The sequence below is a fragment of the Leucoraja erinacea genome, chromosome 1, assembly GCF_028641065.1.
Source record: "Leucoraja erinacea ecotype New England chromosome 1, Leri_hhj_1, whole genome shotgun sequence".
In the NCBI taxonomy this organism is placed as follows: Eukaryota; Metazoa; Chordata; class Chondrichthyes; order Rajiformes; family Rajidae; genus Leucoraja; species Leucoraja erinaceus.
In genome coordinates, this window is record NC_073377.1 from 109,925,355 (window position 1) to 109,950,969 (window position 25,615).

The 25,615-nt window shown below is 44.2% G+C and overlaps 1 protein-coding gene across 2 annotated transcripts in view; it reads left to right on the forward strand.

The window, feature by feature from the left end:
* Nucleotides 1–25,615, forward strand: part of stpg2 (sperm-tail PG-rich repeat containing 2) — a 346,945-nt gene that overhangs the window by 169,889 nt on the left and 151,441 nt on the right. For both annotated transcript variants that reach the window (XM_055641243.1, XM_055641250.1), the window contains exon 11: nucleotides 9,046–9,199. In XM_055641243.1, coding sequence (XP_055497218.1) covers nucleotides 9,046–9,199 — 154 coding nt within the window. The remainder of the gene's footprint in view (nucleotides 1–9,045; nucleotides 9,200–25,615) is intronic.

Sequence of the window (25,615 nt, forward strand, 5' to 3'; positions counted from 1 at the left end):
ACCAGCAATCACCCCGTACACTAGCACCTGGGGTGACATGGTGGCGCAGCGATCGAGTAGCTGCCGTGCAGCGCCAGAGACCCGGGTTCGATCATGACTACAGGTGCTGTCTGTATGGAGTTTGTACGTTCTCCTCGTGACCTGCCTGGGTTTTATCCTGGATCTCCCACAATCTGAAAATGTACAGGTTTGTAGGTTAATTAGCTTGGTTTAATTGTAAATTGTGTGTGTAGGATAGTGTTCGTATGCGGAGAACACTGGTCAGCACGGAGTCGGTGGGCCGAAGGACCACTTTCCGCGGTGATTATCTAAACTAAACCAAACTAAACACTATCCTACACACGAGGGACAATTTACAATCTTACCGAAGCCAATTAACCTACAAAGCTGAAGATTTTTGTAATGCAGTAGGAAACCAGAGCACCCGGAGAAAACTCACGTGGTCACGGAGAGGACGTACAAACTACGAACAGAGAGCACCCATAGTCAGGATCAAACCCAGGTCTCTGCAAGACAGCAGCTCTCCCGCTGCGCCTTTGCCCTTCTGTCAGGGCTCCTCCAAGCTCTGACATTCTAGAGAACACCAGGCATTGCAGAGAGATACCACCTTGCGACATGTACCTATTCTGGTGCATATTTCCGAGGTAGAATCTGCCAGATTTACCGCATGAGCAGTTGACCCATAGTACGCTGGGTTGGATCTCTGCTGTGAACTTGAGATTTTTGACTTGCCCTTGGTAGCACCACACAATTGTCAATTAGAAGCAAATTGTACCTGGTGACACATGACTCTCTGCAAAACGGCATCATGAATAAAATAACACACTATAGTTTCAACTCATTAAGGGCTGGATAAAAATGAGAGAATATCCAACTTTATAGATGAAAATAGCATTTAAAAATTTTATGAAGCACATTTCATTATTTGGTTTATTAGACAGTCTATAAAGCTGTCCTTCCAATCCTATAATTTATTTAGTGCCTATTTTGTTATGTCTGGGATTGATCCATCAGCAGTGAACTCTTTGGGTTAACCTTCAAACTTACACAAGGCTTCATTTTTCTCTTTTGAGAGAGACAAGGTTGAAAGCAAATAAAACGAACTGCAGATGCTTGTTTAGAAAAAAAAAGATGTACGGCGCTGGGGTAACTCAGCGGTTCCGGCGGCAACTCTGAAGAACATGGGTAGGTGACATTTTGGGTCAGAACCCTTCTTCAGATTTAAAGGAGGGCAGATTTTTTTGCACAGAGGGTGATGAGTGTGTGGAACACGCTGCTGGAGATGGTGGTGGAGACAGATACAATAGTGACACCACTTTCATAGGTATTTTCAAGTTCAAGAGAATTTATTGTCATGTGTCCCAGATAGGGCAATGAAATTCTTGCTTTGCTTTAGCACACCAGAACATAGTAGGCACGAATACAGAACAGATCAGTGTGTCCATATACCATTGTATAAATATATACACAAATGAATAAATAAATTGATAGAGTGCAAATGAACAGATAATGGGCTATTAATGTTCAGTGTTTTGCCCAAGCCGAGTTTAATAGCCTGATGGCTGTGGGGAAGGTACTATTCCTGAACTTGGTTGTTGCAGTCTTCAGGCTCCTGTACCTTCTACCTGAAGGTAGTGGGGAGATGAGTGTATGGCCCGGATGGTGTGGGTCCTTGAATATGTTGCCAGCCTTTTTGAGGCAGCGACTGTGATAGATCCCCTCGATGGAAGGGAGGTCAGAGCCAATGATGGACTAGGCAGTGTTTACTATTTTTTGTAGTCTTTTCCACTACAGGCTCTCAAGTTGTTCTGAACTGTCGGGTGATTAAATGCTGCACCTTGTAGAACCCGCTGCAACCTGAGTCCGATCCTGACTGTGTGTAGTTTGCACGTTCTCCCTGTCACTGCATAGGTTTATCCCTGGTGCTCCGATTTCCTTCCACATCGCAAAGATTTAGCGGTCGATTGATTAATTGGTCAATATTTGCACTAAAGATGGCACCCAAGCCCGGTGACTCTCTCCATGTACATCCAGGAATCTGCGATAATAATCGCTCCACACTTTTAAGCTCTTATAAACCTCTAATCCACCAGATTCCCTTTGTCTTGTATCTGTACACTCTGGATGGCTCGATTATAATCTGGTATGGTCTTTCTGCTGACTGGCTAGCACACAACAAAAGCTTTTCACTATATCTCAGTACATGTGACAATAAACTAAACTAAACTAATTTACTGTGTAGAAAGGAACTGCAGATGCTGGTTTATACTGTAGATAGACACAACGTGCTGGAGTAACTCAGTGGGTCAGGCAGCATCTCTGGAGAAAAAGGATGGGTGACATTTTGGGTCGGAACCTTTCGTCAGACTGGATGAAGTCGGAAGAAGAATTCTGGCCTGACACGTTACCCAGCCTTAAATGAATTGACTTCTGTAAATTGCTCCTCGCTGCGGGTGAATGGTAGAATCTGGGGAGAGCTGACGGGATGTGAGGAGAATAAAGTGGGAGCAGTGTAGGACCAGTGTAAATGTGTGCGACGGTCAGTGCGGATTTGATGGGCCGATGGGTCTGTTTCCCTGATTGCATCTCTCTGTAACTCTATGACTTGTTTGCAAGTCCTAAATGCCAGGGTGAGTCTTCATCTCCAGCCGTTTGTTCCCATTGATATTAATGGTGCTAACCAAAGATGCTATAGGATCTTTGGTGCTAACTAACAGGAGGTATACACCTCAAAATTGTAGCTCATGGTGAATGCCATTGACCGCATTAGAACATAGAACAGTACAGTGCAGGAACAGACTCTTTGGCCCACAATTTTTGTGCTGAACCTGATGCCAAGACCAACTCTTACCTACCTGAACGTGATCCATATCCCTCCATTCCCCGCATATCCATGTGCCTATCCAAATGTCTCTTATGCACCACTATCGTATCTGCCTCCAGCACCACCTCTGACAACGTTTTCCAGGCACCCACTACCCTCTGTGGAAAAAACTTGCCCCGCACATCTCCTTTAAACTTTTGTGTAGAAAGGCACTGCACATGCTGGTTTATACCAAAGATAGCCACAAAGTGCTGGAGTCAGGCAGCATCTCTGCAGAAAACAGAAGGGTGACACTTTGGGTTGGAAGCAGTCTGAAGAAGGGTCCTGGCGTCACCCAACCTTTTTCTCCAGGATGCTGCCTGACTCCCGCTGAGTTACTCTAGCACTTTATGTCTACTTGTAAACTTTTCCTCTCTATCCTTATATCTATGCCCTATAGCATTCTTTATCTTTGATTTCTGAGCATGGATCTGATACTTCCAATGGTCTTTGTGTGAGGTTAAGTGTTGGAGTAATAGAAATGATTTGAGATTACTAATCTAGCATATATCTCATCCATTCTTCATTTCTGTAGAGCTAGATGGAAAAGTGGATCAGGGAGAGCTGGATGGGCTGCTTGTGTTATAGAGTTATAGTCATAGAGCCCATCGGCCCAACTTGCCCACACCGACCAACATGTCCCATCTACACTAGTCCCATCTGCCTGCGTTTGGCCCATATTCCTCTAAACCTGTCTTATCCACAAACCTGTCTAAATGCAGTTCTTGCCTCAACTACCTTCTCAGGCAGCTTGTCTACCACTTCCATATCATGTATAGCAGTGCAGTTCCATTTTACCCATCTTCACCCTGCCTGTGTTGCCCCTCCAGGAATTATTTTAGTTCAGAGATATAGCATGGAAACAGGCCCTTTGGCCCATTGAGTTCACGCCAACCATCGATCACCTGTCCACTGTTTCTATGTTATTCCACTTTTACATCCTGCGGGGCAATTTACAGACGCCAATTAACCTCCAAAGCTGCACATCTTTGGGATGTGGGAAGGAACTGGAGCACCTGGAAAAACCCCACACGGTCATGGAGAACGTACTAACTGTACTCGGAGAGCACCCGTAGTCAGGATCAAACCCAGGTCTCTGGTGCTGTGAGGCAGCAACTCTACCGTTGGGCCTTCCTTCTACCTCTTCCCAACTGTTTCTCTCTCTATTTGCCAGACTCAGTTTTGGTCCTTTTGTCCTCTACCAGCCTGCCCCTCAAACTCTCTCTCTGCATCTATCTGTCTCTGTATCTCAGTTATAAGGCCGTACAGTAAACAGGCTATTTGGCTCAACTTGCTCATGGCCGACCAAGATGCCCCATCTACACCAGTTCCACTTGCCTGCATTTGACCCATATCCCTCAAAACCTTTCCTATCCACCTTTGTCTCACAAACTCTTACTCTTTAACATGAGTGAGGGAGAGAGAGAGCGCGAGAGAAAATAAATGAACAACTGTCTGACTTGTGATTTCAATACAAATTCTTTGCTGCCAATTGTTTTAATCACATCTTTTCTTCACAAGTTCTGCCATTTGGAGCAAGTACCAGTGTAAGAAAATGCTGGAGTACTCTGTTGTTCAGGCGACATCTGTGGAAGGGATATAAGGAACTACAAAGTGATGGGGTAACATCCAAAGATGGAGGTCAGGCAGCATTTGAAGAAGGGTCCTGACCTGAAACGTTGCCTATTATTTTTCTCCAGAGATGCTGCCTTACCCCTCTGAGTTACTGCAGCACTTTGTGTCTATCTCTGGAGAACATGGATAGGTGACTTTTTCCCTATTACATCTTGTCCTTTTTACCTTAAACCTAGTACCAAGGAACTGCAGATGCTGGTTATCTAAGGAAAGACACAAAATGCTGGAGTAACTGGATGGGTCAAGCATTATATCTGGCAAACATAGATAAGTGACATTGACATTTCAGGTCGAGACCCTTCTTCACACAGATTGCAGGGGAGCTGAACTTTTGAGAGTTTCACCAGTCTGAAGAAGGGTCCCATCCTGAAACATCACCTATCCATGTTGGCCGGGGAGGCTGCCTGACCTGCTGAATTACTCCAGCACTTTGTGTTTTTAGAAAGGAAATCAGGTTAATAGAAACATAGAAAATAGGTGCAGGAGTAGGCCATTCGGCCCTTTGAGCCTGCATCGCCATTCAATATGATCATGGTTGATCATTCAACTCAGTATCCTGTACTTGCCTTCTCTCCATACCCCCTGATCCCTTTTGCCACAAGGGCCACATCTAACTCCCTCTTAAATATAGCCAATGAACTGGCCTCAACTACCTTCTGTGGCAGAGAATTCCAGAGATTCATCACTCTCTGTGTGAAAAATGTTTTCCTCATCTCGGTCCTAAAGGAATTCCCCCTTATCCTTAAACTGTGACCCCTTGTCCTGGACTTCCCCAACATCGGGAACAATGTTCCTGCATCTAGCCTGTCCAACCCCTTAAGAATTTTGTAAGTTTCTATAAGATCATCCCTCAATCTTCTAAATTCTAGCGAGTACAAGCCGTCTATCCAGTGTTTCTTCATATGAAAGTCCTGACATCCCAGTTTTGCAAAATACAAAGTGCTAGAGGAATTTAACGGGCCAGGCAGTATCTGTGGAGGGAATGGACAGACAACGTTTCAAGTTGGGTCTCTCTTTCAGACACCAAAGAAGGGTCCCGACCCAAAACGCCATCTGTCCATTCCCTCCACAGACACTGCCTGACTTGCTGAGTTCCTCCTGCGCTTTGGGTTTTACTCAAGATTCCAGAATCTGCAGTTTCTTCTGTCTTCAGGTTAATGTTTTGGTTTGAAGAATCCCTCATCAATCTGACCCTTCAGGTCTTCCCTGCTTTGATCACGAGCCTTCCAGCATTGCAGCTTTTCGATTTCCAATTACCAGTTCAATGACTTTCAGAAATACAATTCTCATTATTCCCTTACATTTAGTTCCTTTAACATAGTTTTATATGTCAAGACTCTGCACAGCTCAATTGAACAGAATAGGGATTAGCATATGTGGCGGCACAGTGGCACAGAGATTGAACTGCTGTATTACAGCGTCAGAGACCCGGGTTCGATCCTGACTACGGGTGCTGTCTGAATAGAGTTTGTACGTTCTCCCTGTGACTGTGTGGGTATTCTCCAGGAGCTCCGGTTTCCTCCTACACTCCAAAGACCTGCAGGTTTTTAAGTTATTTGGATTCTGTAAATTGTCCTTAGTGTGTAGGATAGAACTAGTATATGGGTGATCGCTGGTCGGCACAGACTCAGTGGGCCGAAGGGCCTATTTCCACGCTGCATCTCTAAACTAAACAAAACTAAAGGGTGGATGACCAAAACCATTCGAGACACAAGGAAATGTAGATGCTGAAATCAGGAGCAAAATCTAAATGTTGGAGTAATTCAGTGGGCCAGGCATCATCTGTAGAGAGAATGGACATTCGAGGTTTTGGGTCCAATATATATCATACATTTATATATTACTAGACCAAGTGGGACCCGTTGAACCCCGTCCCCCAACGCACGGGGAGGGGGGAGGGGTGCGGCATCACACGGGAGGGCTGGTCAACGAATGCAGCGTCGGTGCTCACCCTGCAGAGAGACGCCCCCCCCCGGAGCCAATCACCCCCATCACCTGTTCCCCCAATGTGACCCGTTCGCCCAACGCAATATTCCACCACTCACCCATAGCCCCCAACTGCGCAGGCGCGGCTCATTTCCCTCATCCATCAGCACTCCCTCTCCCTTCTCTTCACCCTCCCTCTTCTCTCCCCTCACCTCCTTCCCTCCTCCACTCCCCTCCTTTACCTCTCCCTCCCTCTCCTTTCCCCGATCCTCAGTCCCTACCTTCAGTCACCCCCTCCTACCCTCCATAACCCTCTCCCCTCTCTACCCCCCTGACCCCGTTGGGCCCCTTCGAGAAACGCAATATTCCACCACTCACCGTTTCCCCAACGCAACCCGTTTCCACTACTCACCCGTTCCCCCAGTGCAACCTGTTCCCCAATGCAATCAATCCTTCCCACGTGGGGGAGGGCAGTAGCCGCTTCCTGGAGCCAATGAATAGACTCGAATTTTGGGTCGGCGCTCCCTTGAGCCTATCAATCCTTCCCACGTGCGGGGGGGGCAAAAATCTCTCTCCTCACTCCCCTTGAAGCTGCTGATCCCATTGTCTCTCTGTCACCTCTCTCTCCCTCCCTCTCCTTTTCCCTACCCTCAGTCACTTCCTCCATCACTTTTCCCCTCTTTCGCACTCCCCCTCCAGTTTAAATAACATTTCTCTTCCCATCTCCCCACTCCGCAAACTCTCATCGCTTGTGTTTTGGCAGCAGAGATCACATTGTGATGTCATTTTCAGTTGTCGGAATGTTCACGGCAGCGTGTGCCTGAGATCCCATTGTGATTGGAGGAGTGTGAGATGCCATTGTGACATCATCACTGGAAGCTGCTAGAAAAGTCTCCCTCTCACAGTCAGTTATTACTCAAAGTTGTCTTTTTTTAAACTTTGTATCAATAACGTGAATATAACATCCAATCTGAAGGAAACTTGATACGAACGACCACGGGAAAAAGCTGAGTAAGATTCTGCAAAAAAAATTTGTGCTAATGTGTACCATTTTGGCCTAGCTCCTGAGATCACAGACAGTCAAGTCGAGACTTTAATGAGCCTGCAAGTAAAAATTTAATTGTTCAATTGTTGGCACTTATCGCTATTAAATGCTCTTGACTCTTGAAAAAAAGTAGAGAACATGGATAGGTGATACTGCTTGACCCGTTGAGTTACTCCAGCACTTTTTGTCTTTATTTGTAAACTAGCATCTGCAGTTCCTGTGCATACCTTTTTAGAATATTTGTTATTGCTTTAAGCATCTTTCTTCCATCTGTCTATATGTACAGAGCTACAGTATATGTCAGCTATTTCCCACTCAAGCAGCATTTTGATAAAAATATTCCATTTACATTTTATCTGCCTTCCAGTTAATGTTTAACCAGTCTGAAGAAGTGTCCTGACCCGAAACGTCACCTATTCATATTCTGCAGAGATGCTGCCTGATCTACTGAGTTACTTTAACATTTTGTGTCTTCTTATGTATACCAGCATTTACAGTTCCTTGTATCTATTCTTGACTCTTAACTCTTCTACGTATGTTTGGTTAATTAGTTCCGTTTAGTTTAGAGATACATTATGGATACAGCCCTTCTGCCCACTTAGTCCGTGCAGACTAGTGATCCCCGTACACCAGCACTATCCTACACACTAGGGACAATTTGCAATATTACAGAAGCCAATCAACTTACATATTTGGAGTGTGGGAGGAGACTGGTGCACCCGGAGAAAACTCACACGGTCAAGGGGAAAACATACAAACTCCGTACAGACAGCACCCCTAGTCTGGATCAAACAGGGGTCTCAAGCCCAGTGAGGCAGCAGCTCCACCGCTGTGCCGTTACGCTGCCCCTTTTTCACTGTTTAGTTTATTATTGTCACATGTACTGTGTTACAATGAAAAGCTTTTATGATGCGTGCTGTACAGTCAGCAGAAAGACTATACATGATCACAATCAAGCCGTCTGCAGTGTACAGATGCAGGATAAAGGGAATAACGTTTTGTGCAAGATAAAGTCCAGTAAAGTCCGATTAAAGATAGCCCAAGTGTCTCCAATGAAATGGATGGTAGGTCAGGAACGCTCTCCAGCTGGTGAGAGTATGGTTCTTCAGACTGGGTAGTAGATTAGGACTGCTAAATTATAAAAGGACTGGAAGATGCAGGAAAAATGTTCTGGGCGAGTCCAGAAGCAGGGGCCACAGTCTTAGAATAAAGGGGAGGTCATTTAAGACTGAGGTGAGAAAAAACGTTTTCACCCAGAGAGTTGTGAATTTATGGAATTCCCTGCCAGAGAGGGCAGTGGAGGCAAAATCACTGGATGGATTTAAGAGAGAGTTAGATAGAGCTCTAGGGGCTAGTGGAGTCAAGGGATATGGGGAGAAGGCAGGCACAGGTTATTGATACGGGACGATCAACCATGATCACAATGAATGGCGGTGCTGGCTCGAAGGGCCGAATGGACTCCTCCTGCACCTATTTTTTATGTTTCTAATGTTTCTATGCTCTCTTGTTGGTGTTTCAAAGTGAAAGTTGGTAATTTTTTTAAAAGGCATGACGATGCTTCTGTTTCCAACTGCAGGATTGTCCGCCAATCGGCTTCTATGAAGTGCAAAAGTCATTCGATAGAACTCAAGCCCGAGGTGGCAACGCTGCAGATGAATTCACGTGCAACTCCTTCCTCACGACGGTGCCAAGGAAGTTAAATCTGGTGCGACAGTCTGCAGATGAGCCTGGTAGGTGTTGAGGGCAAGCTCTGCCTCACATGTATTATTGATGCTGAAGTTGTGAATGACACTGCTATCTACGAGGAAAGCTCACAGAACCAATTTAATGATCTCTGCAGCAAGAAAGGTTTAACGGTTCAATGATAGTTTTGTTCAGTATAGTTTTAGTTTAGTTTATTTCTGTCATGTGTATTAAGGTTACAGTGAAAGGTTTTTTTTGTTACGTGCTACCAGTCAGCAGAAAGACTAATCATGATCACAATCAAACCGTCCACAGGGTACAGATACAGGATAAAGTGAATAACATTCAGTGCAAGATAAAGTCCAGTAAAGTCCAATTAAAGATAGTTTGAAGGTCTCCAATGAAGTAGATGGGAGATCAGGACCGCTATCTCGTTGGTGAGAGGCCGATTCTTCCGACTGATTGTGGGGTGGAGGGATGGGAAGGAGAGATCGGGAAGAGAGGTGGAATGGGACAAATCCTGGCAAGTAATAGGTACAAAATAGATATGTAGGAAGGATCTGTAGATGCTGGTTCATACCGAAAATAGACATAAAATGCTGGAGTAATTCAGCGGGTCAGGCAGTGTCTCTGGAGAAAAGGAATAGATGGCATTTCAGGTTGGAACCCCTTATTCAGACTGTGTCTATCTTGTGTCTAATCTTACATTTGCTGTCTAAGTTAGGTACAAAATAAAGTCCATTTAAAGATAATGTCAAGGTCACTAATGGGGTCGCTGGTAGCTCGGGACCGCACTCTTGTTGATGATATGGCTGATATTGTCGCCTGATATTAGCTGGGAAGAAACTGTCCTGAATCTGGAGGAGTGCGTTTTCAAACTTCTGTACCTCTTGCCTGATGAGAGAGGGGAGACGAGGGAGAGACCGGGGTGAGCCTGCTCCTTATTGTTGCTGGTCGCCTTGCTGAGGCAGCGTGAAGTGTAGATGGAGTCAATGGAAGGAAGGTTGGTTTCTGTGATGGTCTGTGCTGTGTCCACAACTCTGTGACCCCACACAGTCACAGGGAGAACATACAAGCTCAGTACAGACAGCACCCGTAGTCAGGATCGAACCCGGGTCTCTGGCACTGTACCCCTATTGTAACCAATACTCGTCCATTGGTTCAGTAAGAATGACCCAAGGCAAAATTCTCCTTGTGTTTACAATGATATAGGTTCTGCAACATGAGTTTAGGGAATTGTATTAAGGCTGAAAAGCAGGACCTCCAGGATAGTAATCTCTGGTTTGCTTCCAGTACCTCATGCTAGTGAGAGTAAGAACAGAAAGATAGGGAAGATGAATGTGTGACTGAGGAGTTGGTGCAGGGGGCAGGGATTTAGATATCTGGACCTTTGGTGACTTGTACAAAAGGGACGGGTTGCACCTTAACTGGAGAGGGACCAACATCCTGGCAGACATATTCGCTAATGCTACACAGGTGGGTTTAAACTAGATTGGCAGGGGGGTAGGATCTCACACATGACAGAGGTAAGTGAGAGGTTAAAAGTTGGTATGGAGGGCGATGAGAGAAAGGTTAGAGGACAGAATAGGAAGGAGAAAGGTGGAGCGAAGAAGGAAGTTTAAACTGCAGGTATTTTAATGCAAGATGCCTGACAGGTAAGGCAGATGAGCTTAAGGCATGGATAGGTACGTGCGATATTGTAGCCGTTATTGAGGCCTGGTTAAGGGAGGGGCAGGACTAGCAGCTCAATGTTCCAGGGTACAGGTGCTTCAGGGGAGAGAGGGGTTTTTGTTAAAGAGGAGGGGGGAGGGGGAGGGGCGGGGGGTGCATTATTGGTTAAGGAGGATGTCACGGCAGCGGTCAGAGGTGACATTACGGACGGTTCGTCTAGTGAGGCTACATGGGTGGAGTTGAGGAACACGAAAGGGATAATCACCTTGTTGGGGGTATACAGTACTACAGCCCCCCAAATAGTAAATGGAAATTAGAAGAACAATATGCCAGGAGATTGCAGACAGGTGCAAGTCAAATACAGTTGTTGTAGTAGTGGATTTTAGCTTTCCCAATATTGACTGGGAAAATCATAGTATGAAAGGTTTAGATGGGGTGCAATTTCTCAAAGGTGTTTTCTACAGCAATAAGTAGAGGGTCCCACGCGTGAGAGGGCAGCACTTTATCTAGTCTTGGAAAATTGGGAAAAGCAAGAGAATGAAGTGTTCATGGAGAAGCCTTTTAGGACCAGTGACCACTGGTCGATTAGGTTTAAGGTAGTTATGGATAGAGACTGAGGGCCCACCTGTTAAAATGCTAAATTGGGGTAAGGCTAACTTTGAGTGTATGAGAAAAAGTCTCGCTCAAGTTGATTGGGCAGGTTGTTTCAGAGGAAAGGAACATCAGCCAAATGGGATGTTTTTAAAAGTGTGCTGACAAAAGCTCAGGATATGCACGTCCCTATTAGAGTGAAGGGCAAGGCAAGCAAATGAGAGGAAGCTTGGCTGATGAGGGAAATTGAGGCATTTGTCAAGAATAAGAAAGGCGCATGGGACAGGTATAGGCAGCTGGGATCAAGTGTATCCCTGGAGGGGTTTCAAGAACTAAGGAGCAAAGTAAAAAAGGAAACCAGGATAAGGGGCCAGGAGAAAGCTCTGGCAGATAGCAATAAGGAGATTTCATAAATACGTAAGGGGGTAAAGGATAACTAGAGAGAGAGTGGGACCCATCAGGAAAAGCGGTCACCTCTGTGTGGAACCACAGGAGATGGGCAAGGTCCTCAATGAGTATTTCTCCTCTGTATTTACCGAGGAGAAAGACAGTAGGACAGATGAACTTGGGGCAGTCACTGGAAGTGTCTTGAGAGCAGTCAGTGTTACCGTCGAAGAAGTACTGAAGATACTGTCGTGTATGAAGGTAGACAAATCTCCAGGGACTGATCAGATATATCCGAGGATATTGTGGGAAACCAGAGAGGAAATTGCTGGAGACCTGGTTGAAATTTACGAGTCGTCTTTAAATACAGGAGAGGTGCCGGAAGACTAGAGGGGGGCAAATGTTGTGCCTCTATTCAAGAAGGGCTGCAGGGAAAATGCTGGGAACTATAGGCCAGTGAGCTTAACATCTGTAGTTGGAAAGTTACTGGAGAGTATTCTGAGGGATAGGATATACAGGCATTTAGATGGACAAGGGCTGATTAGGGATAGTCTAATCTGATTGAGTTTTTTGAAGATGTGACCAAAAAGGTTGATGAAGGCGGAGCTGTAGTATTGCTGTAGTCCATGTATACAACATACAGCAAAGCATTCAACAAGGTTCTGGCTGGTAGGCTGCTCTGGAATGTTAGATTGCATGGGATCCATGTAGAGATAGCTGAATGGATAGAAAATTAGCTTCATGGATTGAAGCAGAGATGGTGGAAGGTAGACACAAAATGCTGATGTAACTGAGGTAGTGTCCAGGGTGTGTGCTGTCTCTAATGATGCCCTTGACCCTCTGGATGCAGCGAGTCCGGTAGATGTCCTCCAGTCTGGGGAGCTGGGTGCCAGAGATCCTCTCAGCAGTCTTAATGACGCATTTTTACGAGGATGTTGCCAGGGCTAGAGGGTCTGAGCTATAGGGAGAAGTTGAGTAGGCTGGGACTCTAGTCCTTGGAGCATAGGAGGATGAGTATTGAGGTGTATAAAATCATGAGAGGAAAAGATCAGGTAGATTGCACAGACCCTCTTGCCCAGAGTAGGGGAATCGAGGACCAAAGGACATAGGTATAAGCTGAAGAGGGAAAGATTTAATAGGAGTCTGAGGGGTAGCTTTTCACACAAAGGGTGGTGGGTGTATGGAACAAACTGCCAAAGGAGGTAGTTGAGGCTGGGATTATTCCAACATTTAAGAAATAGTTAGGCAGGTACTAGGATAGGACAGTTTTGGAGGGATATGGACCAAATGCGGGCAGGTGAGATTAGTGAAGCTGGGACATGTTGGCTGGTGTGGGCAAGTTGTGCCGAAGGGCCTGTTTCTACACTGTATCACTCTATGACACTATGACTCTAACATGCACAGTGGTGTGCAAATACAACGAGTCATGGTTCTTACATCTGTTGATCAAAGATTGAGGTTGTTTGGTTTATTAAATTCTTCCCTCAGGATTCAATGTCATCTCGCTCTCCAATGCAGTTTACATTTTGACAATTGCTTTTATTAGGTTCAATCCAGATTTCTCAGATATGCATTCATGCGCATGGAATATGTGTTACAAATTGTCTAAATCTGATTGCGGTGGCTGTTTGAAGAGACAGATAACTATCGTCATTTGATTAATACTTTCCAAGCTCATTCGAGGCAGTAGTTTTTGCTTTCCCATTGTGCCATCCTTCTTGACTGGATGTTATAAGTTGGGACTGAGGGTTAATAATGTCTGAAGGAGATACAAGGAACCGCAGATGCTGGAATTCATTGATTCAATGATTCAATTCGATGATACGTTATTATCATTGTGGGTATGAAACATATTATAATTTTCATTGTAATCGAGTGGGACTAGTGTCGAGTCAAGGTCACAAAGTGTGGAAATAGGCCCTTCAGCCCATCTTGCCCACATCGACCAAGATGTCCCATCTGCACTTGCCCCACCTGCTTGCGTTTGGCCCATATTCCTCTACACCTATCCTACCCACGTACCTGTCCAAATATTTCTTAACATTGCAGGAGCACCTGCCTCCACGACCTCCTCCGGCTGCTTTCTCCATACACCCACCAACCTTTGTGTAAAGAAGTCGCTCCTCAGGTTCCTATTAAATCCTTCCCCCCTCACAAACCTATAAACTCCGGTTCTCGATCCCCCTGCTCGGGGTAAAATACTGTGCATTTACTCTATCTTTCCTTTCATGATCTTGTACAGAATGGGGATGGTGTTCGATGTGGGGAAGTTAGGTTGATGGGCCTGTTTCTAAGCTGTATGACTAAGACTGTTTAGTAGCCTGGTAACAGAGTCACTGTCATTGAAACAGCACCAGCAATGTGAGGTGCTTGATTCTACAGCCTAGAATTATTTCCCTGGTCTAGTGAACTAAATGTGTCTTAAAATTCTGTCAGTTGCCAAACGCAGGTTCTGGGAAGATATTTTGGAGAACGTACAGACATAGCTATGTAGTATACTTAACACTACTAACAGGGAATAAATTCCTAGGCAGAAAACATTTTTCCACTTACAAGTTGCTGCACAAAGAAGCCTTGTTGCCCTGATGCGGTAATGCCATGTAACCAGTAAGCTTCACGCTAATAATCATGAATAGTTTGTTTTGCTGAACACCTATGTTCAGTCCGCCTTGGTCTACGCAATCTCCCAGTTGACAAACATTTTAACTCCCCTTCCCATTCCCACACTGACCTTTCTGTCCTGGATCTCCTTCACTGTCACACGCAAATTGAAGGAACGACACCTAATATTTCGCTTGGGCAGTTTACACCCCAGCGGCATGAGTATTGATTTCTCTAACTTCAAATAACCCTTGCATTCTCTCTCTCTCTCTCCATTCCTCTCCCATCCTAGTCCTCTTGCTATTTCACCATTTGTTTTCCTGCGTTACCACCTCGTCCCCAGCCAACAATGGACCATTGTGGGCTCCACCTTTTCTGTGTCATCGATGCAGGCTCTGCTTTGTTCTGCACCTTCCTATACCTCTAGTTTCCCTCTCCCCTGACTCTCAGTCTGATGAAGGGTCTCGACTCGAAACGTCACCTATTCCTTTTCCCCAGAGATGCTGCCTGATCCGCTGCGTTTTTTATGTCTATCTTTTGCTTCTTAGAAGATGGATTGAATTGAGTTCATGACCAATATCAAAAGGAGGTCATTCAGCCCTTCAAGGCCAATGTTTTGACATTTTAGGTTGGGATCCTTTTCATATCTCGACCTGAAATTCACCTGTCCATTTCCCTCCACGGATGCTGCCTGACCTGCTGATTTCCTCCAGCACTTTGTGTTTTGCTCAAGACTCCAACATCCATGGTTCCTTGTGTCTCCTGTTCAAATTAAATTCCTTTGTCATAAAATACCCCAGGATTAATTCGAGAGCCATTTCAAAGAGTTGGTACAACCTCAATGCAACTTGTGAATTGTGTCATTCCATGTGTGTGTGTGGAAGATAGACATCTATATTAGAGATGTGTAGGAAGGAACTGCAGATGCTGGTTTACATTGAAGATTGACACAAAATGCTGGAGTAACTCAGCGGGCCACGCGGCATCTCTGGACAGAAGTAATGGGTGACGTTTTGGGTCTGTCTACCTGTATTAGACATTTGTTTAAAGACGGCAAGAATTGTGGATGTAGAAATTTTTGTTACATCTCCTGTTTTAGTTTAGAGAGATTGAAATACAGCGTGGAAACAGGACCTTTGGCCCACCGAGTCCACGCCGACCATTGATCACCTGTTCACACCAGTTCCACATTATCTCACTTTCACGCCCACTCCCTGCACACTTTTACAGAGGCCAATTAACCTACAACCCTGGAGGAAACCCACGTGGCCACAGGGAGAACGTGCAAACTCCACACGGACAGCACCCGAGGTCAGGATCGAACCCCGGGTCTCTGGCAACTCTACCGGCTGTGCCACTGTGTTTTGCTCAAGGTTGCACCATCTGCAGTTTCTTTGCACTTCAAGTCTAAATTATTTACTGGATTGACAAAGATTGAATTCTGCACCATGCATGTGAAAGATTGCGTAGTGTACATTGTCAGTAATTTCTCATTTTTTGTCAATCTCTGCTGAAAGTTATAAAATGGAACCTCCAGGAAAGCAGTTGATTTCCATTGTCACCACCAATGTTTTTCTGTGGCAACATTTCAATTTGTCGAATAAATCTCTTTAACCTGACTTGTGCAGAAGGCAATCTATATGTAATGCACAGATTTCTCACGAGACACAAGGGACTGCAGATACTGGAATCCCGATTAAAACGCATAGTGCCAGAAGAACTCAGCGGGTCAGGCAGTACCTGTGGAGGGAATTGTCAGAGAGCATTTCTGGTCAGTCCCGATCCAGTCATCAGCAGATGCTGCCTGACCTGATCTCCAGTTCTCTGTGTTTACTCTTCGAGCTAGGACGGGGCAGCATACATTGTGGAAAAGTCTTTAACCAGAAACATGAACTTGGTTTCTCTCTCCATCGATGCTGCTTGACCTGCTGATTAAAGACCTCTTCAGAGTACACTGCCCAGTCCCAGCTCCAAGGGCAAAACACAAAGTGGTGGAGTAACTCGGCGGGTCAGGCAGCAGGTGCAAGAATGGACAGGTGACTTTTTGCATTGTTTGACGTTTCTCCGGACGCGATCCGAAACACCACCTATCCATTTCTCAAGAGGTACAAGGAACTGCAGAAATTGGAATCTCGAGGGAAGTACAAAGTGCGCAGGAGGATGAGGGGCAATCTTATAGAGAACAAAGGTTTAAGGTAAGAGGGGGAAAGATTTAATAGGAAGCTGAGGGGAAACATTTTTACATAAAGGGTGATGGGTATATGGAATGAGCTACGAAAGGAGGTAGTTGAGGCAGGTACTATCAATGTTTAAAAAAACAGTTGGACCGGTATATGAATAGGATAGGTTTAGAGGGATGAGGGCCAAATGCAGATGTGGGACTCAAGCAGGTGGTGCATGTTGATCGGCATGGGGAGGTTGGGCCAAAGGGCTTGTTTCCACGCTGTATGACACTATGACTCCTCCAGAGATACTGCCTGACCAGTTGAGTTATTCCAGCACTTTGTGTTCTATCATCTGCAGTTCATTGTGTCTCCTCTAAACCTTTCCTATCCACATTCCAGTTATCATTCTCTACTTGTTTTTCTTAAAACTTTAAAGATGCAATTGGCACTTGTAGAAATAAGGAACTGCGGACGCTGGTTTATCCAAAGGAAAGGCACAAAGTGCTGGAGTAATTCAGCAGGTCGACAGCATCCCTGGAGAACATAGATAGGTGATGTTTCAGGTTGGAACCCTTCTTCAGACTGATTCCATATTGGTTGCTGTCGTTGCTCCAACGTTTGGAATTTGTCCTTGTTTTGTTGCGTTGTCATGAATTGTGTTTTTATAGTCTGATGTTGGGTTTAGTTTGGAGATACAGCGTGGAAACGGGCTCTTAAGCACTGAGGTACACAGAAATGCTGGAGAAACTCAGCGGGTGCAGCAGCATCAATGGAGTGAAGGAGATAGGCAACGTTTCGGGCCAAAACCCTTCTTCAGACTTCTTAAACACACCTTCGATTTTCCAGCTTCCTTCTTTTAAACCCTTAAGCACTGAGTCTGCTCTGACCAGCAATCTACATACGCTAGCATTATCCGACACTCTAGAGACACTTTTATAGTTTTACCAAAGCCAATTATCTTTAAAATCTACAAACCTTTGGAATGTGGGAGGAAACCGGAGCATCCGAAGAAAACCCACGTGGTCACAGGGAGAACGTACGAACTCCATACAGACAGCACCCGTAGTCAGGATAGATCCCGGGACTCTGGTGTTGTAAGGTAGCAAATTTACCGCTGCGACACCAGGCACCTGGTGTTGGGTTCTTTTTAATTTGTTCTTGGTTCTTTGTTTTTTCCCCTCCCTTTTATTTGTTGAAATCATCTGTGAAAAGAAAGGGAAAAACTTAATGAAGGCTGAAATTTTCAAAGGAGGTTCTCGAGTTGGGCTGTGCAGTTGCACACATCTGGGTTCAAAGGGTCAATTTTTGTGTACTTTACGATGATGTGCTATTAATGCGCTATTAGGTAAGAACCGAGACATGACCACAACAGTAGGCAGATGGTAAATGAGTTGGTATTGTGTCCTTAATGATACATATTAAAGCAGGTTTAACCACTTTAGCTCTGCTGACTGATTGGATTCTTCCATTAAGAAGCAGCGTAGACCAAACGACAACAGCTGCAGAAAACCATTAATTGTTGGATCTGGCTGTCAGGTGGCTGTTTGTTTCAGGAGATTTGCTTCCTCGCTACCAGACTCATCGAATGTGCCACCTTGCAATTAAATGCTCAGTTTAATTTTCAGTTTGCCGTAAAATAACATTTTTGCACAGTGCAGCAATTTTAAAGAATAGCATCAGCCAAGACCTGAAAATGGTTCCTTACTTCACATTAACCCTTCGGTGGCATGCGTGCTTTACTGGACTTTGCTTTGCACTAAACGTTATTCCTGTTATACTGCATCTGCACGCTGTGGATGGCTTGCTTGTGTAGTCATGTATAGTCTTTTTGAGGACTGGATAACAGTTTTTCACTTTACTTCAGTATACAAGACATTAAACTAAACTAAACTAAAACTAAATGAAGCAAAACTCAACCTGCACTTTCCAGCACCTCCCAGCACTTTCAGTTTTATTTTGGAATTCCTTCATACACAGTATTACTCCTCAAATATATGAGAGGAAGTAAACTTACGAGTAAGCATATGCACATAATTACATTATTTTCTTTTTGTCACCTTTTTCTAATGGCACATTTATGGTTAACAGTATTTTTTTGTTTTATTTAACTATTAACACTTTGGATTATTGTAACATGTCAGAGTAAGATAACTGCTACTCCAAAACTCCTGATGTAACAGATTCTGATCAATCACTCATCGGAATTAAAAGCTGCAGCAAAAGTAGGTTTGAAATAACTTTTTCATTGCAACTGAATTTCCAATGTAGAAAGTTGAGATTTTAATAAATTTCCAAACACATTTTTACATTTCATTAATCACCCTGAGTAAAAACAGTAGTGATTATGCTAAAAAATATATTTAATTGGCTGTAAAGCACTTTGGGACAGTATAAAATCGTTGAATGAACAGAGCTATTCTCAAAAGGAACTCTGGGATTAACTTCTCATTTTATTGCCTCGGGGAAGCAGTCAAGTGAAGATTATTAATTGTTACATATACCGACAATGGAACAATGAAATTATTATTTGTTGCAGCTTAACACAATAACACACAGATAATATATATTAATCAAAACTACAAAATAGTAGTAACTGGAAGTCAAGAGTGTTTTATTGCCATATATCCCAGACAGAACAATGGAATTCTTACTGGCAGCAGCACCATAGAATATGTAAACATGGTACTCTGTAATGTAATAAATGAGAAAAAACAGTTCAGTGTGTGTGTGTGTATATACAAATACATACACAGACACACACATCCATACGCATAAAAAGAAACAAACAAACAATAATAATGCAAAAGTCTATGTAGTTCAGAGCTTATTTGGAGGTTGTAGTGTTTAATAGCCTGATGGTTGTAGGGAAAAAGCAAATTTCAGGATCCTATATCTTCTTCCCGATGTCAGGAGTGAAATGAGAGCGTGGCCAGGATGGTGTGGGCCTCTGATGATGTTGGCTGCCTTTAACTAAACTAGGTAACTACAATACTACAAAAAAAAATGAAGTCTGGAGTGCAAAGACACAATTCACAGAAGGTGTTGGGCGTAGTGTTGTGGACTGTTCAAGAGCCAGATGGTGTCGACATAATCAAGGAACATTTTCACCCAGGTCATTCCCTCCCTCTTCTCTTCTCTCCTGTCATGCAGATCTTCAAATCACGTAGCATAGTATTCAGGTACAGCTTCTTTCCTGCTGTTATTAGGCAACTGCATGATCCTCTTGTGAGCTAGGGTGTGCACCAACTCTTGCAGTTTTCTTTAATCTTCACATAGGTTTAAGGTGAGGCGGGAAAGATTTAATACGAACCTGAGGGGTAACTTTTTCACATAAAGGGTGATGGGTGTATGGAACGAGCTGCCTAGGAGGTAGTTCAGGCAGGTGCTATTGCAATGTCTGAGAAACATTTAGACAGGTACATGGATAGGACAGGTTAGAGGGATATGGGTCAAATGCGGGCAAGGCAACATGGATGGGACATGTTGGTCGGTGTGGGCAAGTTGGGCCGAAGTGGTAGGTTCCACGCTCTATGACTGCACTTTCTCTGTAAGTGTAACATTATTATGTAGTAACACTATGCTCTGCACTCTGGTATTTTTCTCTTTGCATTACATGTTGTACGTGTACGGCTTGAGTGTACTCATGTAAAATATGATTTCACTAGATAGCATGCAAACAAAGCTTTTCACTGTATCTCGGTAAAGGTAGCAAAATCAACCCGTCCCAATAGCTAATATGTCACAAAATACTTCTTTAAAATCTTAAAACATGTTTGATTCCAATTATGTGCATCACCCATGCAATGAAATGCTCATATATTCACTAGTCCATAGCTTCGAAGCTTGAGGATGGCACAGTGGTGCGGTGGTAGAGTTGCTGCCTTACAGCACCAGATACCCGGGTTCGATCATGACTACGGGTGCTGTCTGTACAGAGTTTGTACGTTCTCCCTGTGACCATGTTGGTTTTCTCGGGGTGCTTTGGTTTCCATACACACTCCAAAGCCATGCCGCGACTCACCCGCAGCGGCCCCTACAGTTTATTTTTTTTATTTTTTTGTCTAGTTAAATTTTTGGTGTAAAAAAATGTGTAAATGTATAAACTGTTTAAATCTGTCCGGGAGACCCGACTTTTTCGTATGTAGGATGTCGTTGGGGCTAGTGTGCCTGGGGGGGCTGATCAGCTGCGGATCTGGGACTCAGCGTGGGGCTGGCCTGCCTCGGAGGTGGGGAGCGGAAACTCGACCCTGTTTCTCGTACTGTATCTCTAAAGGGAGCTCGCGGGTAGAGCAGTGGTTCCCAACCTTTTTTTTGGCCCCGGACCGGGACAGTACATCACCCGGCACGGCTCACCTCTAAAACTTTCCTGACCGGGAGCGGGGCCGTAAATCGCCCCCCCCCCACTCATCATCGCCCGCCTGGGGCTGGATATATCCATTCTTCACTGTAATGGATGTTTGTGTGAATTTAATTATGTGTAGCTGTACGACAGTTTTGTTTGTAGGCTGTGGAAACAACATTTCGTTTGAGTCTCAAAATGATAATAAATTTGTATTGTATTGTATTGTATACCTTGGTTTAAAACTGTCAATGCTTCAAAAGAACATGGATCAAAGACCACTGAAAAAGAAAAATGCCCCACCTAATCACCTCTAAAATCCTGATGCCCCCCCCCATGTGGTGATATATAATTCTTATAATTTAAAAAGTGAACAAAAGAAGCTTAACCAGTTAAAGTTCTGAGCAAAAGACCATAAAGACCTTTTTACCCCAAAAAAAATTATTTACTCAAAATAACATCTGAAACATAAACTACATATGTTTACCTGATGGAAAATCCAAAAAAATTGAAATCGAAAATTTGGACCCAGACCTCCTCAGTCGCGCTCAATTGCCCCACTTAAAAATCAAATTGCCCCCCTGTGGGGCGTACGGCCCACGTTGGGAACCACTGGTCTAGAGTCTAGAGTCTAGCCATTACTTCAAAAAGTCAATAAATGAAAAAAATCTCATGATTAATAACCTTTCTCTGGGACAAATGTATTTCAGAATGATAAAGGTTTTTTCCTGTGTATAAATTTTCCAAAATAAATAATTGTGACTCTAATGAACTAATCAGTTTAACTTCAAATAACCAAATTAAAACCTTGCCGAAGGGCTGATTGGTATCAATATTTATAGATGGCGACTTACCTATCAATGTTGTTTTACTCTAAGGTCCTTGCCAATATTTATCCCTTTATCAATAACACTAAAACAAATTATTGGATCTCGACTAACTTGCAGGAACTTGCAGTGGCTGCTGCGTTTCCTGCTACTTGAGGTTTAGGTTTAGTTTGTGGTGCAACAAAATCACGAGAGGCCTGGATAAAAATAAACGCTTTCAGTTTTTTCCTCAGGGTAGAGGATTCTGAAGCTATACAAGATAGGTTTAGGATGAAAGGAGAGAGGGGCCTCAGGGACAACATTTTCACTCTCATGTTAGTCCTTATCTGGAAAGAGTTGCCATTGGAAGCTATAGAAGCGGATACAATTACAATTTTTAACAGAGGGTATATGAAATGTTGCCAGGACCCGAGGACCTGAGCTATAGGTAGAGGGTTGGGCAGGCTGGAACGTTGTTCCTTGCAGAGCAGGGGGATGAGGGGTGATCTTATAGAGGTATAAAACCATGAGAGGAATAGATAGGGTGAATGCACAGTCTTTTTTACCCAGGGTAGGGGAATTAAGAACCAGAGGACATAGGTTTAAGGTCAGGGGGGAAGGATTGAATGGGAACCTGAGGGGCAACGTTTTTTATACAAAGGTAAGTATATGGAACGAGCTGCCGGAGGAGGTCATTGTGGGAGGTACTATTGCAACGTTTAGAAACATTTAGACAGGTACAAGGATAGGGTTGGTTAAGAGGGAAAAGGGCCGGCGGGACGAGTGTAGATGGGACATGTTGGTCGGCCTGGGCAAGTTGGGCCGAAGGGCCTGTTTCCATTCTGTATGACTCTATGACTGTGCGCAATGTAAAGAGAATTAGCAAAGAGTGACAGCGGGCTGGAGTGGCAGAATAAAAAAGGTAGAAGAAAATAAACGCAGCATGAGATGAAAGGAGCAGATGGGAAACATGGTGGTCTGGGAAACAACCTGAATTGTGTTGTAGCTCAAAGCGCTGAGGTTTCAGTGAAGCAGTGAACATTTGGCAGATGCAGAAAAGAGCGGTTGCTATCAAACAGATCACAGTCGACACTCCAGCTAACTCTTGTGGGGCCTTCGCTCGAAGCAGCAAAGCCTCCCAGACCAATTGAGAACATTCAGGACTATTGGGCAAAGGGATTGGATGATGCAGCTCTACAGTAAATGGAACAAAAGTATATTGGCAGCGTGCGCTTTTGTATTTGCAAAGAAACCAGCTTTTGATCATAATTTGTAATGGGGAGTAGGGAACTGGTGGAGAAACAGACAAACGCAGAAGGTGACACAAAACATCTGTTGGAGACAGCAGGGGACCAGCGTCAAATGAGGCCCTGCAAATGAAGGAAGTGTTGCGGTGACAGGGAAACCGTCAGGCAAGTTGCAAGGACCATTCATTCATTCATCCCAGAGTTTTGAAGAGATGGCGAGCACAGTGAACACTAGATTATCATCTTCAGAAATTGTATAGATTCTACAATTAAATTGGAGGTTGGCAATTGTGACCATTATTTACGGATGGGGAGAGAAAGAGTGAGAAAGAGGGAGCAAGAAAGAGAAAGAGGGAGAGAGAGGGAGAGAGAGAAGAAAGAGGAGAAAAGAAAGGGAGAGAGAGAGAGAGAAAGTGTGAGAGAGAAAGAGTGGGAGAGAGATATATAATGAAAGATGCAAAGCCAGAATGTCTTGAAAAGAATAATGAGATTGAGGAAATTCAGCAAGGTTTATATGACGGAATCGTCAAGTCATAGTGGTGCAGCACAGAAACAGGCCCATCGGCCCAACTCATGCATGCCAACCAAGCCAGCCCATCTAAGCTAGTCCCATTTGCCCATGTTTGGCCCATTGCCCTCTAAACCTTTCCCATGTATGCACCTGTCCAAGTGTCTTTGAAATGTCGTTACAGTACCTGCCTCAACAACCTCCTCTGGCAGCTTATTCCGTATACCCATTACCCTCTTTGTGAAAAGGTCAAGCTCTTATCAAATCTTTCTCCTCTCATCTTAAACATGTCTTCTGGTTTTTAATATCCCCAATCTGCGCATTCATCCTATTAATCCCCCCCTCATGATTTTATGTACCTCTATAGTTACGCTTTGTTCAGTTTAGTTTTTTCTCAGGAGTACTGAGGTATGCTGAAAAGCTTTTGTCACGTGCTAACCAGTCAGCGGAAAGACAATACATGTTTACAATCGAGCCACAGTGTACAGATACATGATAAAGGGAATAACGTGAATAACATGCAAGATAAAGTCCAGCAAAGTCCGATGAATGATACTCAGGACCTCCGATGAGGTAGAGAGCAGCTCAGAACTGCTCTCTAGTTGTTAGTAGGTCGGTTCAGTTGCCTGATAACAGCTGGGACAAAACTGTCCTTGAGTCTGGAGAGTTTACATTTAGCTCGGTGGAAAGCGCTAATATATATGGGGTGATGGCTGGTGGGTGCGGACCCAGTGGTCTGTTTCCGCACTGTATCTCAAAAGTCTAGAGTCTAAAGACTGTAGTTTGGAGGGTAACCTCCAGGTGATGGTGTTCCCCATGCTTGTACTGCCCTTGTCCTTCCAGTTAGTAGAGGTGGGAGATTCAGTGATGTTAATGCCATTGAATATCAAGGAGTGATGGACTGATTTTCTCTGTAACAAATAATACACCATGCTCTGACCAAACGAACTTAATGCACAGATATTTCCCTGGTGCCTTTTGCCTACCAATTTCCCAAATTTCTTTCCCCAAAAACATTTTCCATAAAAATGCAAGGCATGTCACATGTTGGCCTTCATGGGTTGGTTCCATGAGTACAAGAGTCAAGAAGTCATGATGCACCTTTACATGACTTTGGTTCACCTGCATGTGGAGTACTGCATGCATTTCTGCTCGTTCCATTACTGGAAGCATGTGGAGGCTTTGGAGAGGGTGCAGTAGAGGTTTACCAGAATGTTGCCTGGTTTAAATGGTTTTAGCTGTACTGAGAGCTTGGACAAATTTGGGTTGTTTTCTCTGGAGTGCTGGGTTGGAGGTTGACGGGAGACCTGATAGATGGATATAAAAGAGGCAAAGATAGGGTAGACATTCAGAGCCTTTTTCTCAGGGTGGAAATATCAAATACTAGAGGGCATAGTTATAATATCAGAGGGGCAAAGTTCAAAGGAGATGCATGGGGCAAGTTTTTTACACAGGGTAGTTGGTGCCTGGAATCTGCTTCCAGAGTTAGTGACGGAGGCAGACACGATAGTGGCGTTTAAGAAGCTTTTAGATGGGCACATGTATATGCAGTGAATGGAGGGATATGGATTAAGTGCAGGCAGATAAGTGTTGGTTTTGGTATCATGTTCAAAACGGGCATGGCGGGCCTGTTCGTGCTCTAGTTTTCTATGTTCTAATTTCCAAAATTTCATTTTGAGTCATAATCATCGAGTCAAACACCACGGAAAGTGGCCCTTCAGCCCAAATCGTCCATGTCGACCATGATGCCCCATCCAAACTAGTCCTTACCAAAACATTTCCCAGGAATTTGCAAGGAGTCTAAAGAAGGGTTCCGACCTGAAAGGTCATCTATTCCCTTTCTCCCGAGATGCTGCCTGACCCTGAGGTACTCCAGCACTTTGTGTCTATCTTTGGTAAACTAGCAACTGCAGTTCCATCCTACACATAATGGTTGTATTTGTTAGGTTCACCTCTTTGTTCAAGGAATCTGGTTGTGTCCAAATTGGTTGTTGCTTTTCCCACTGTTGCAACAGTGACAACACTTCAGAAGAACTTGATTGGGTCTAAACTGCTGTGGGACATGGGGCTATGAAAATCCCAAGTCTCTCTTGATCATTTACCTGCTAATGGTTTTGTGCTTGCCTCCATTATGTACTGCTCCAACAGACT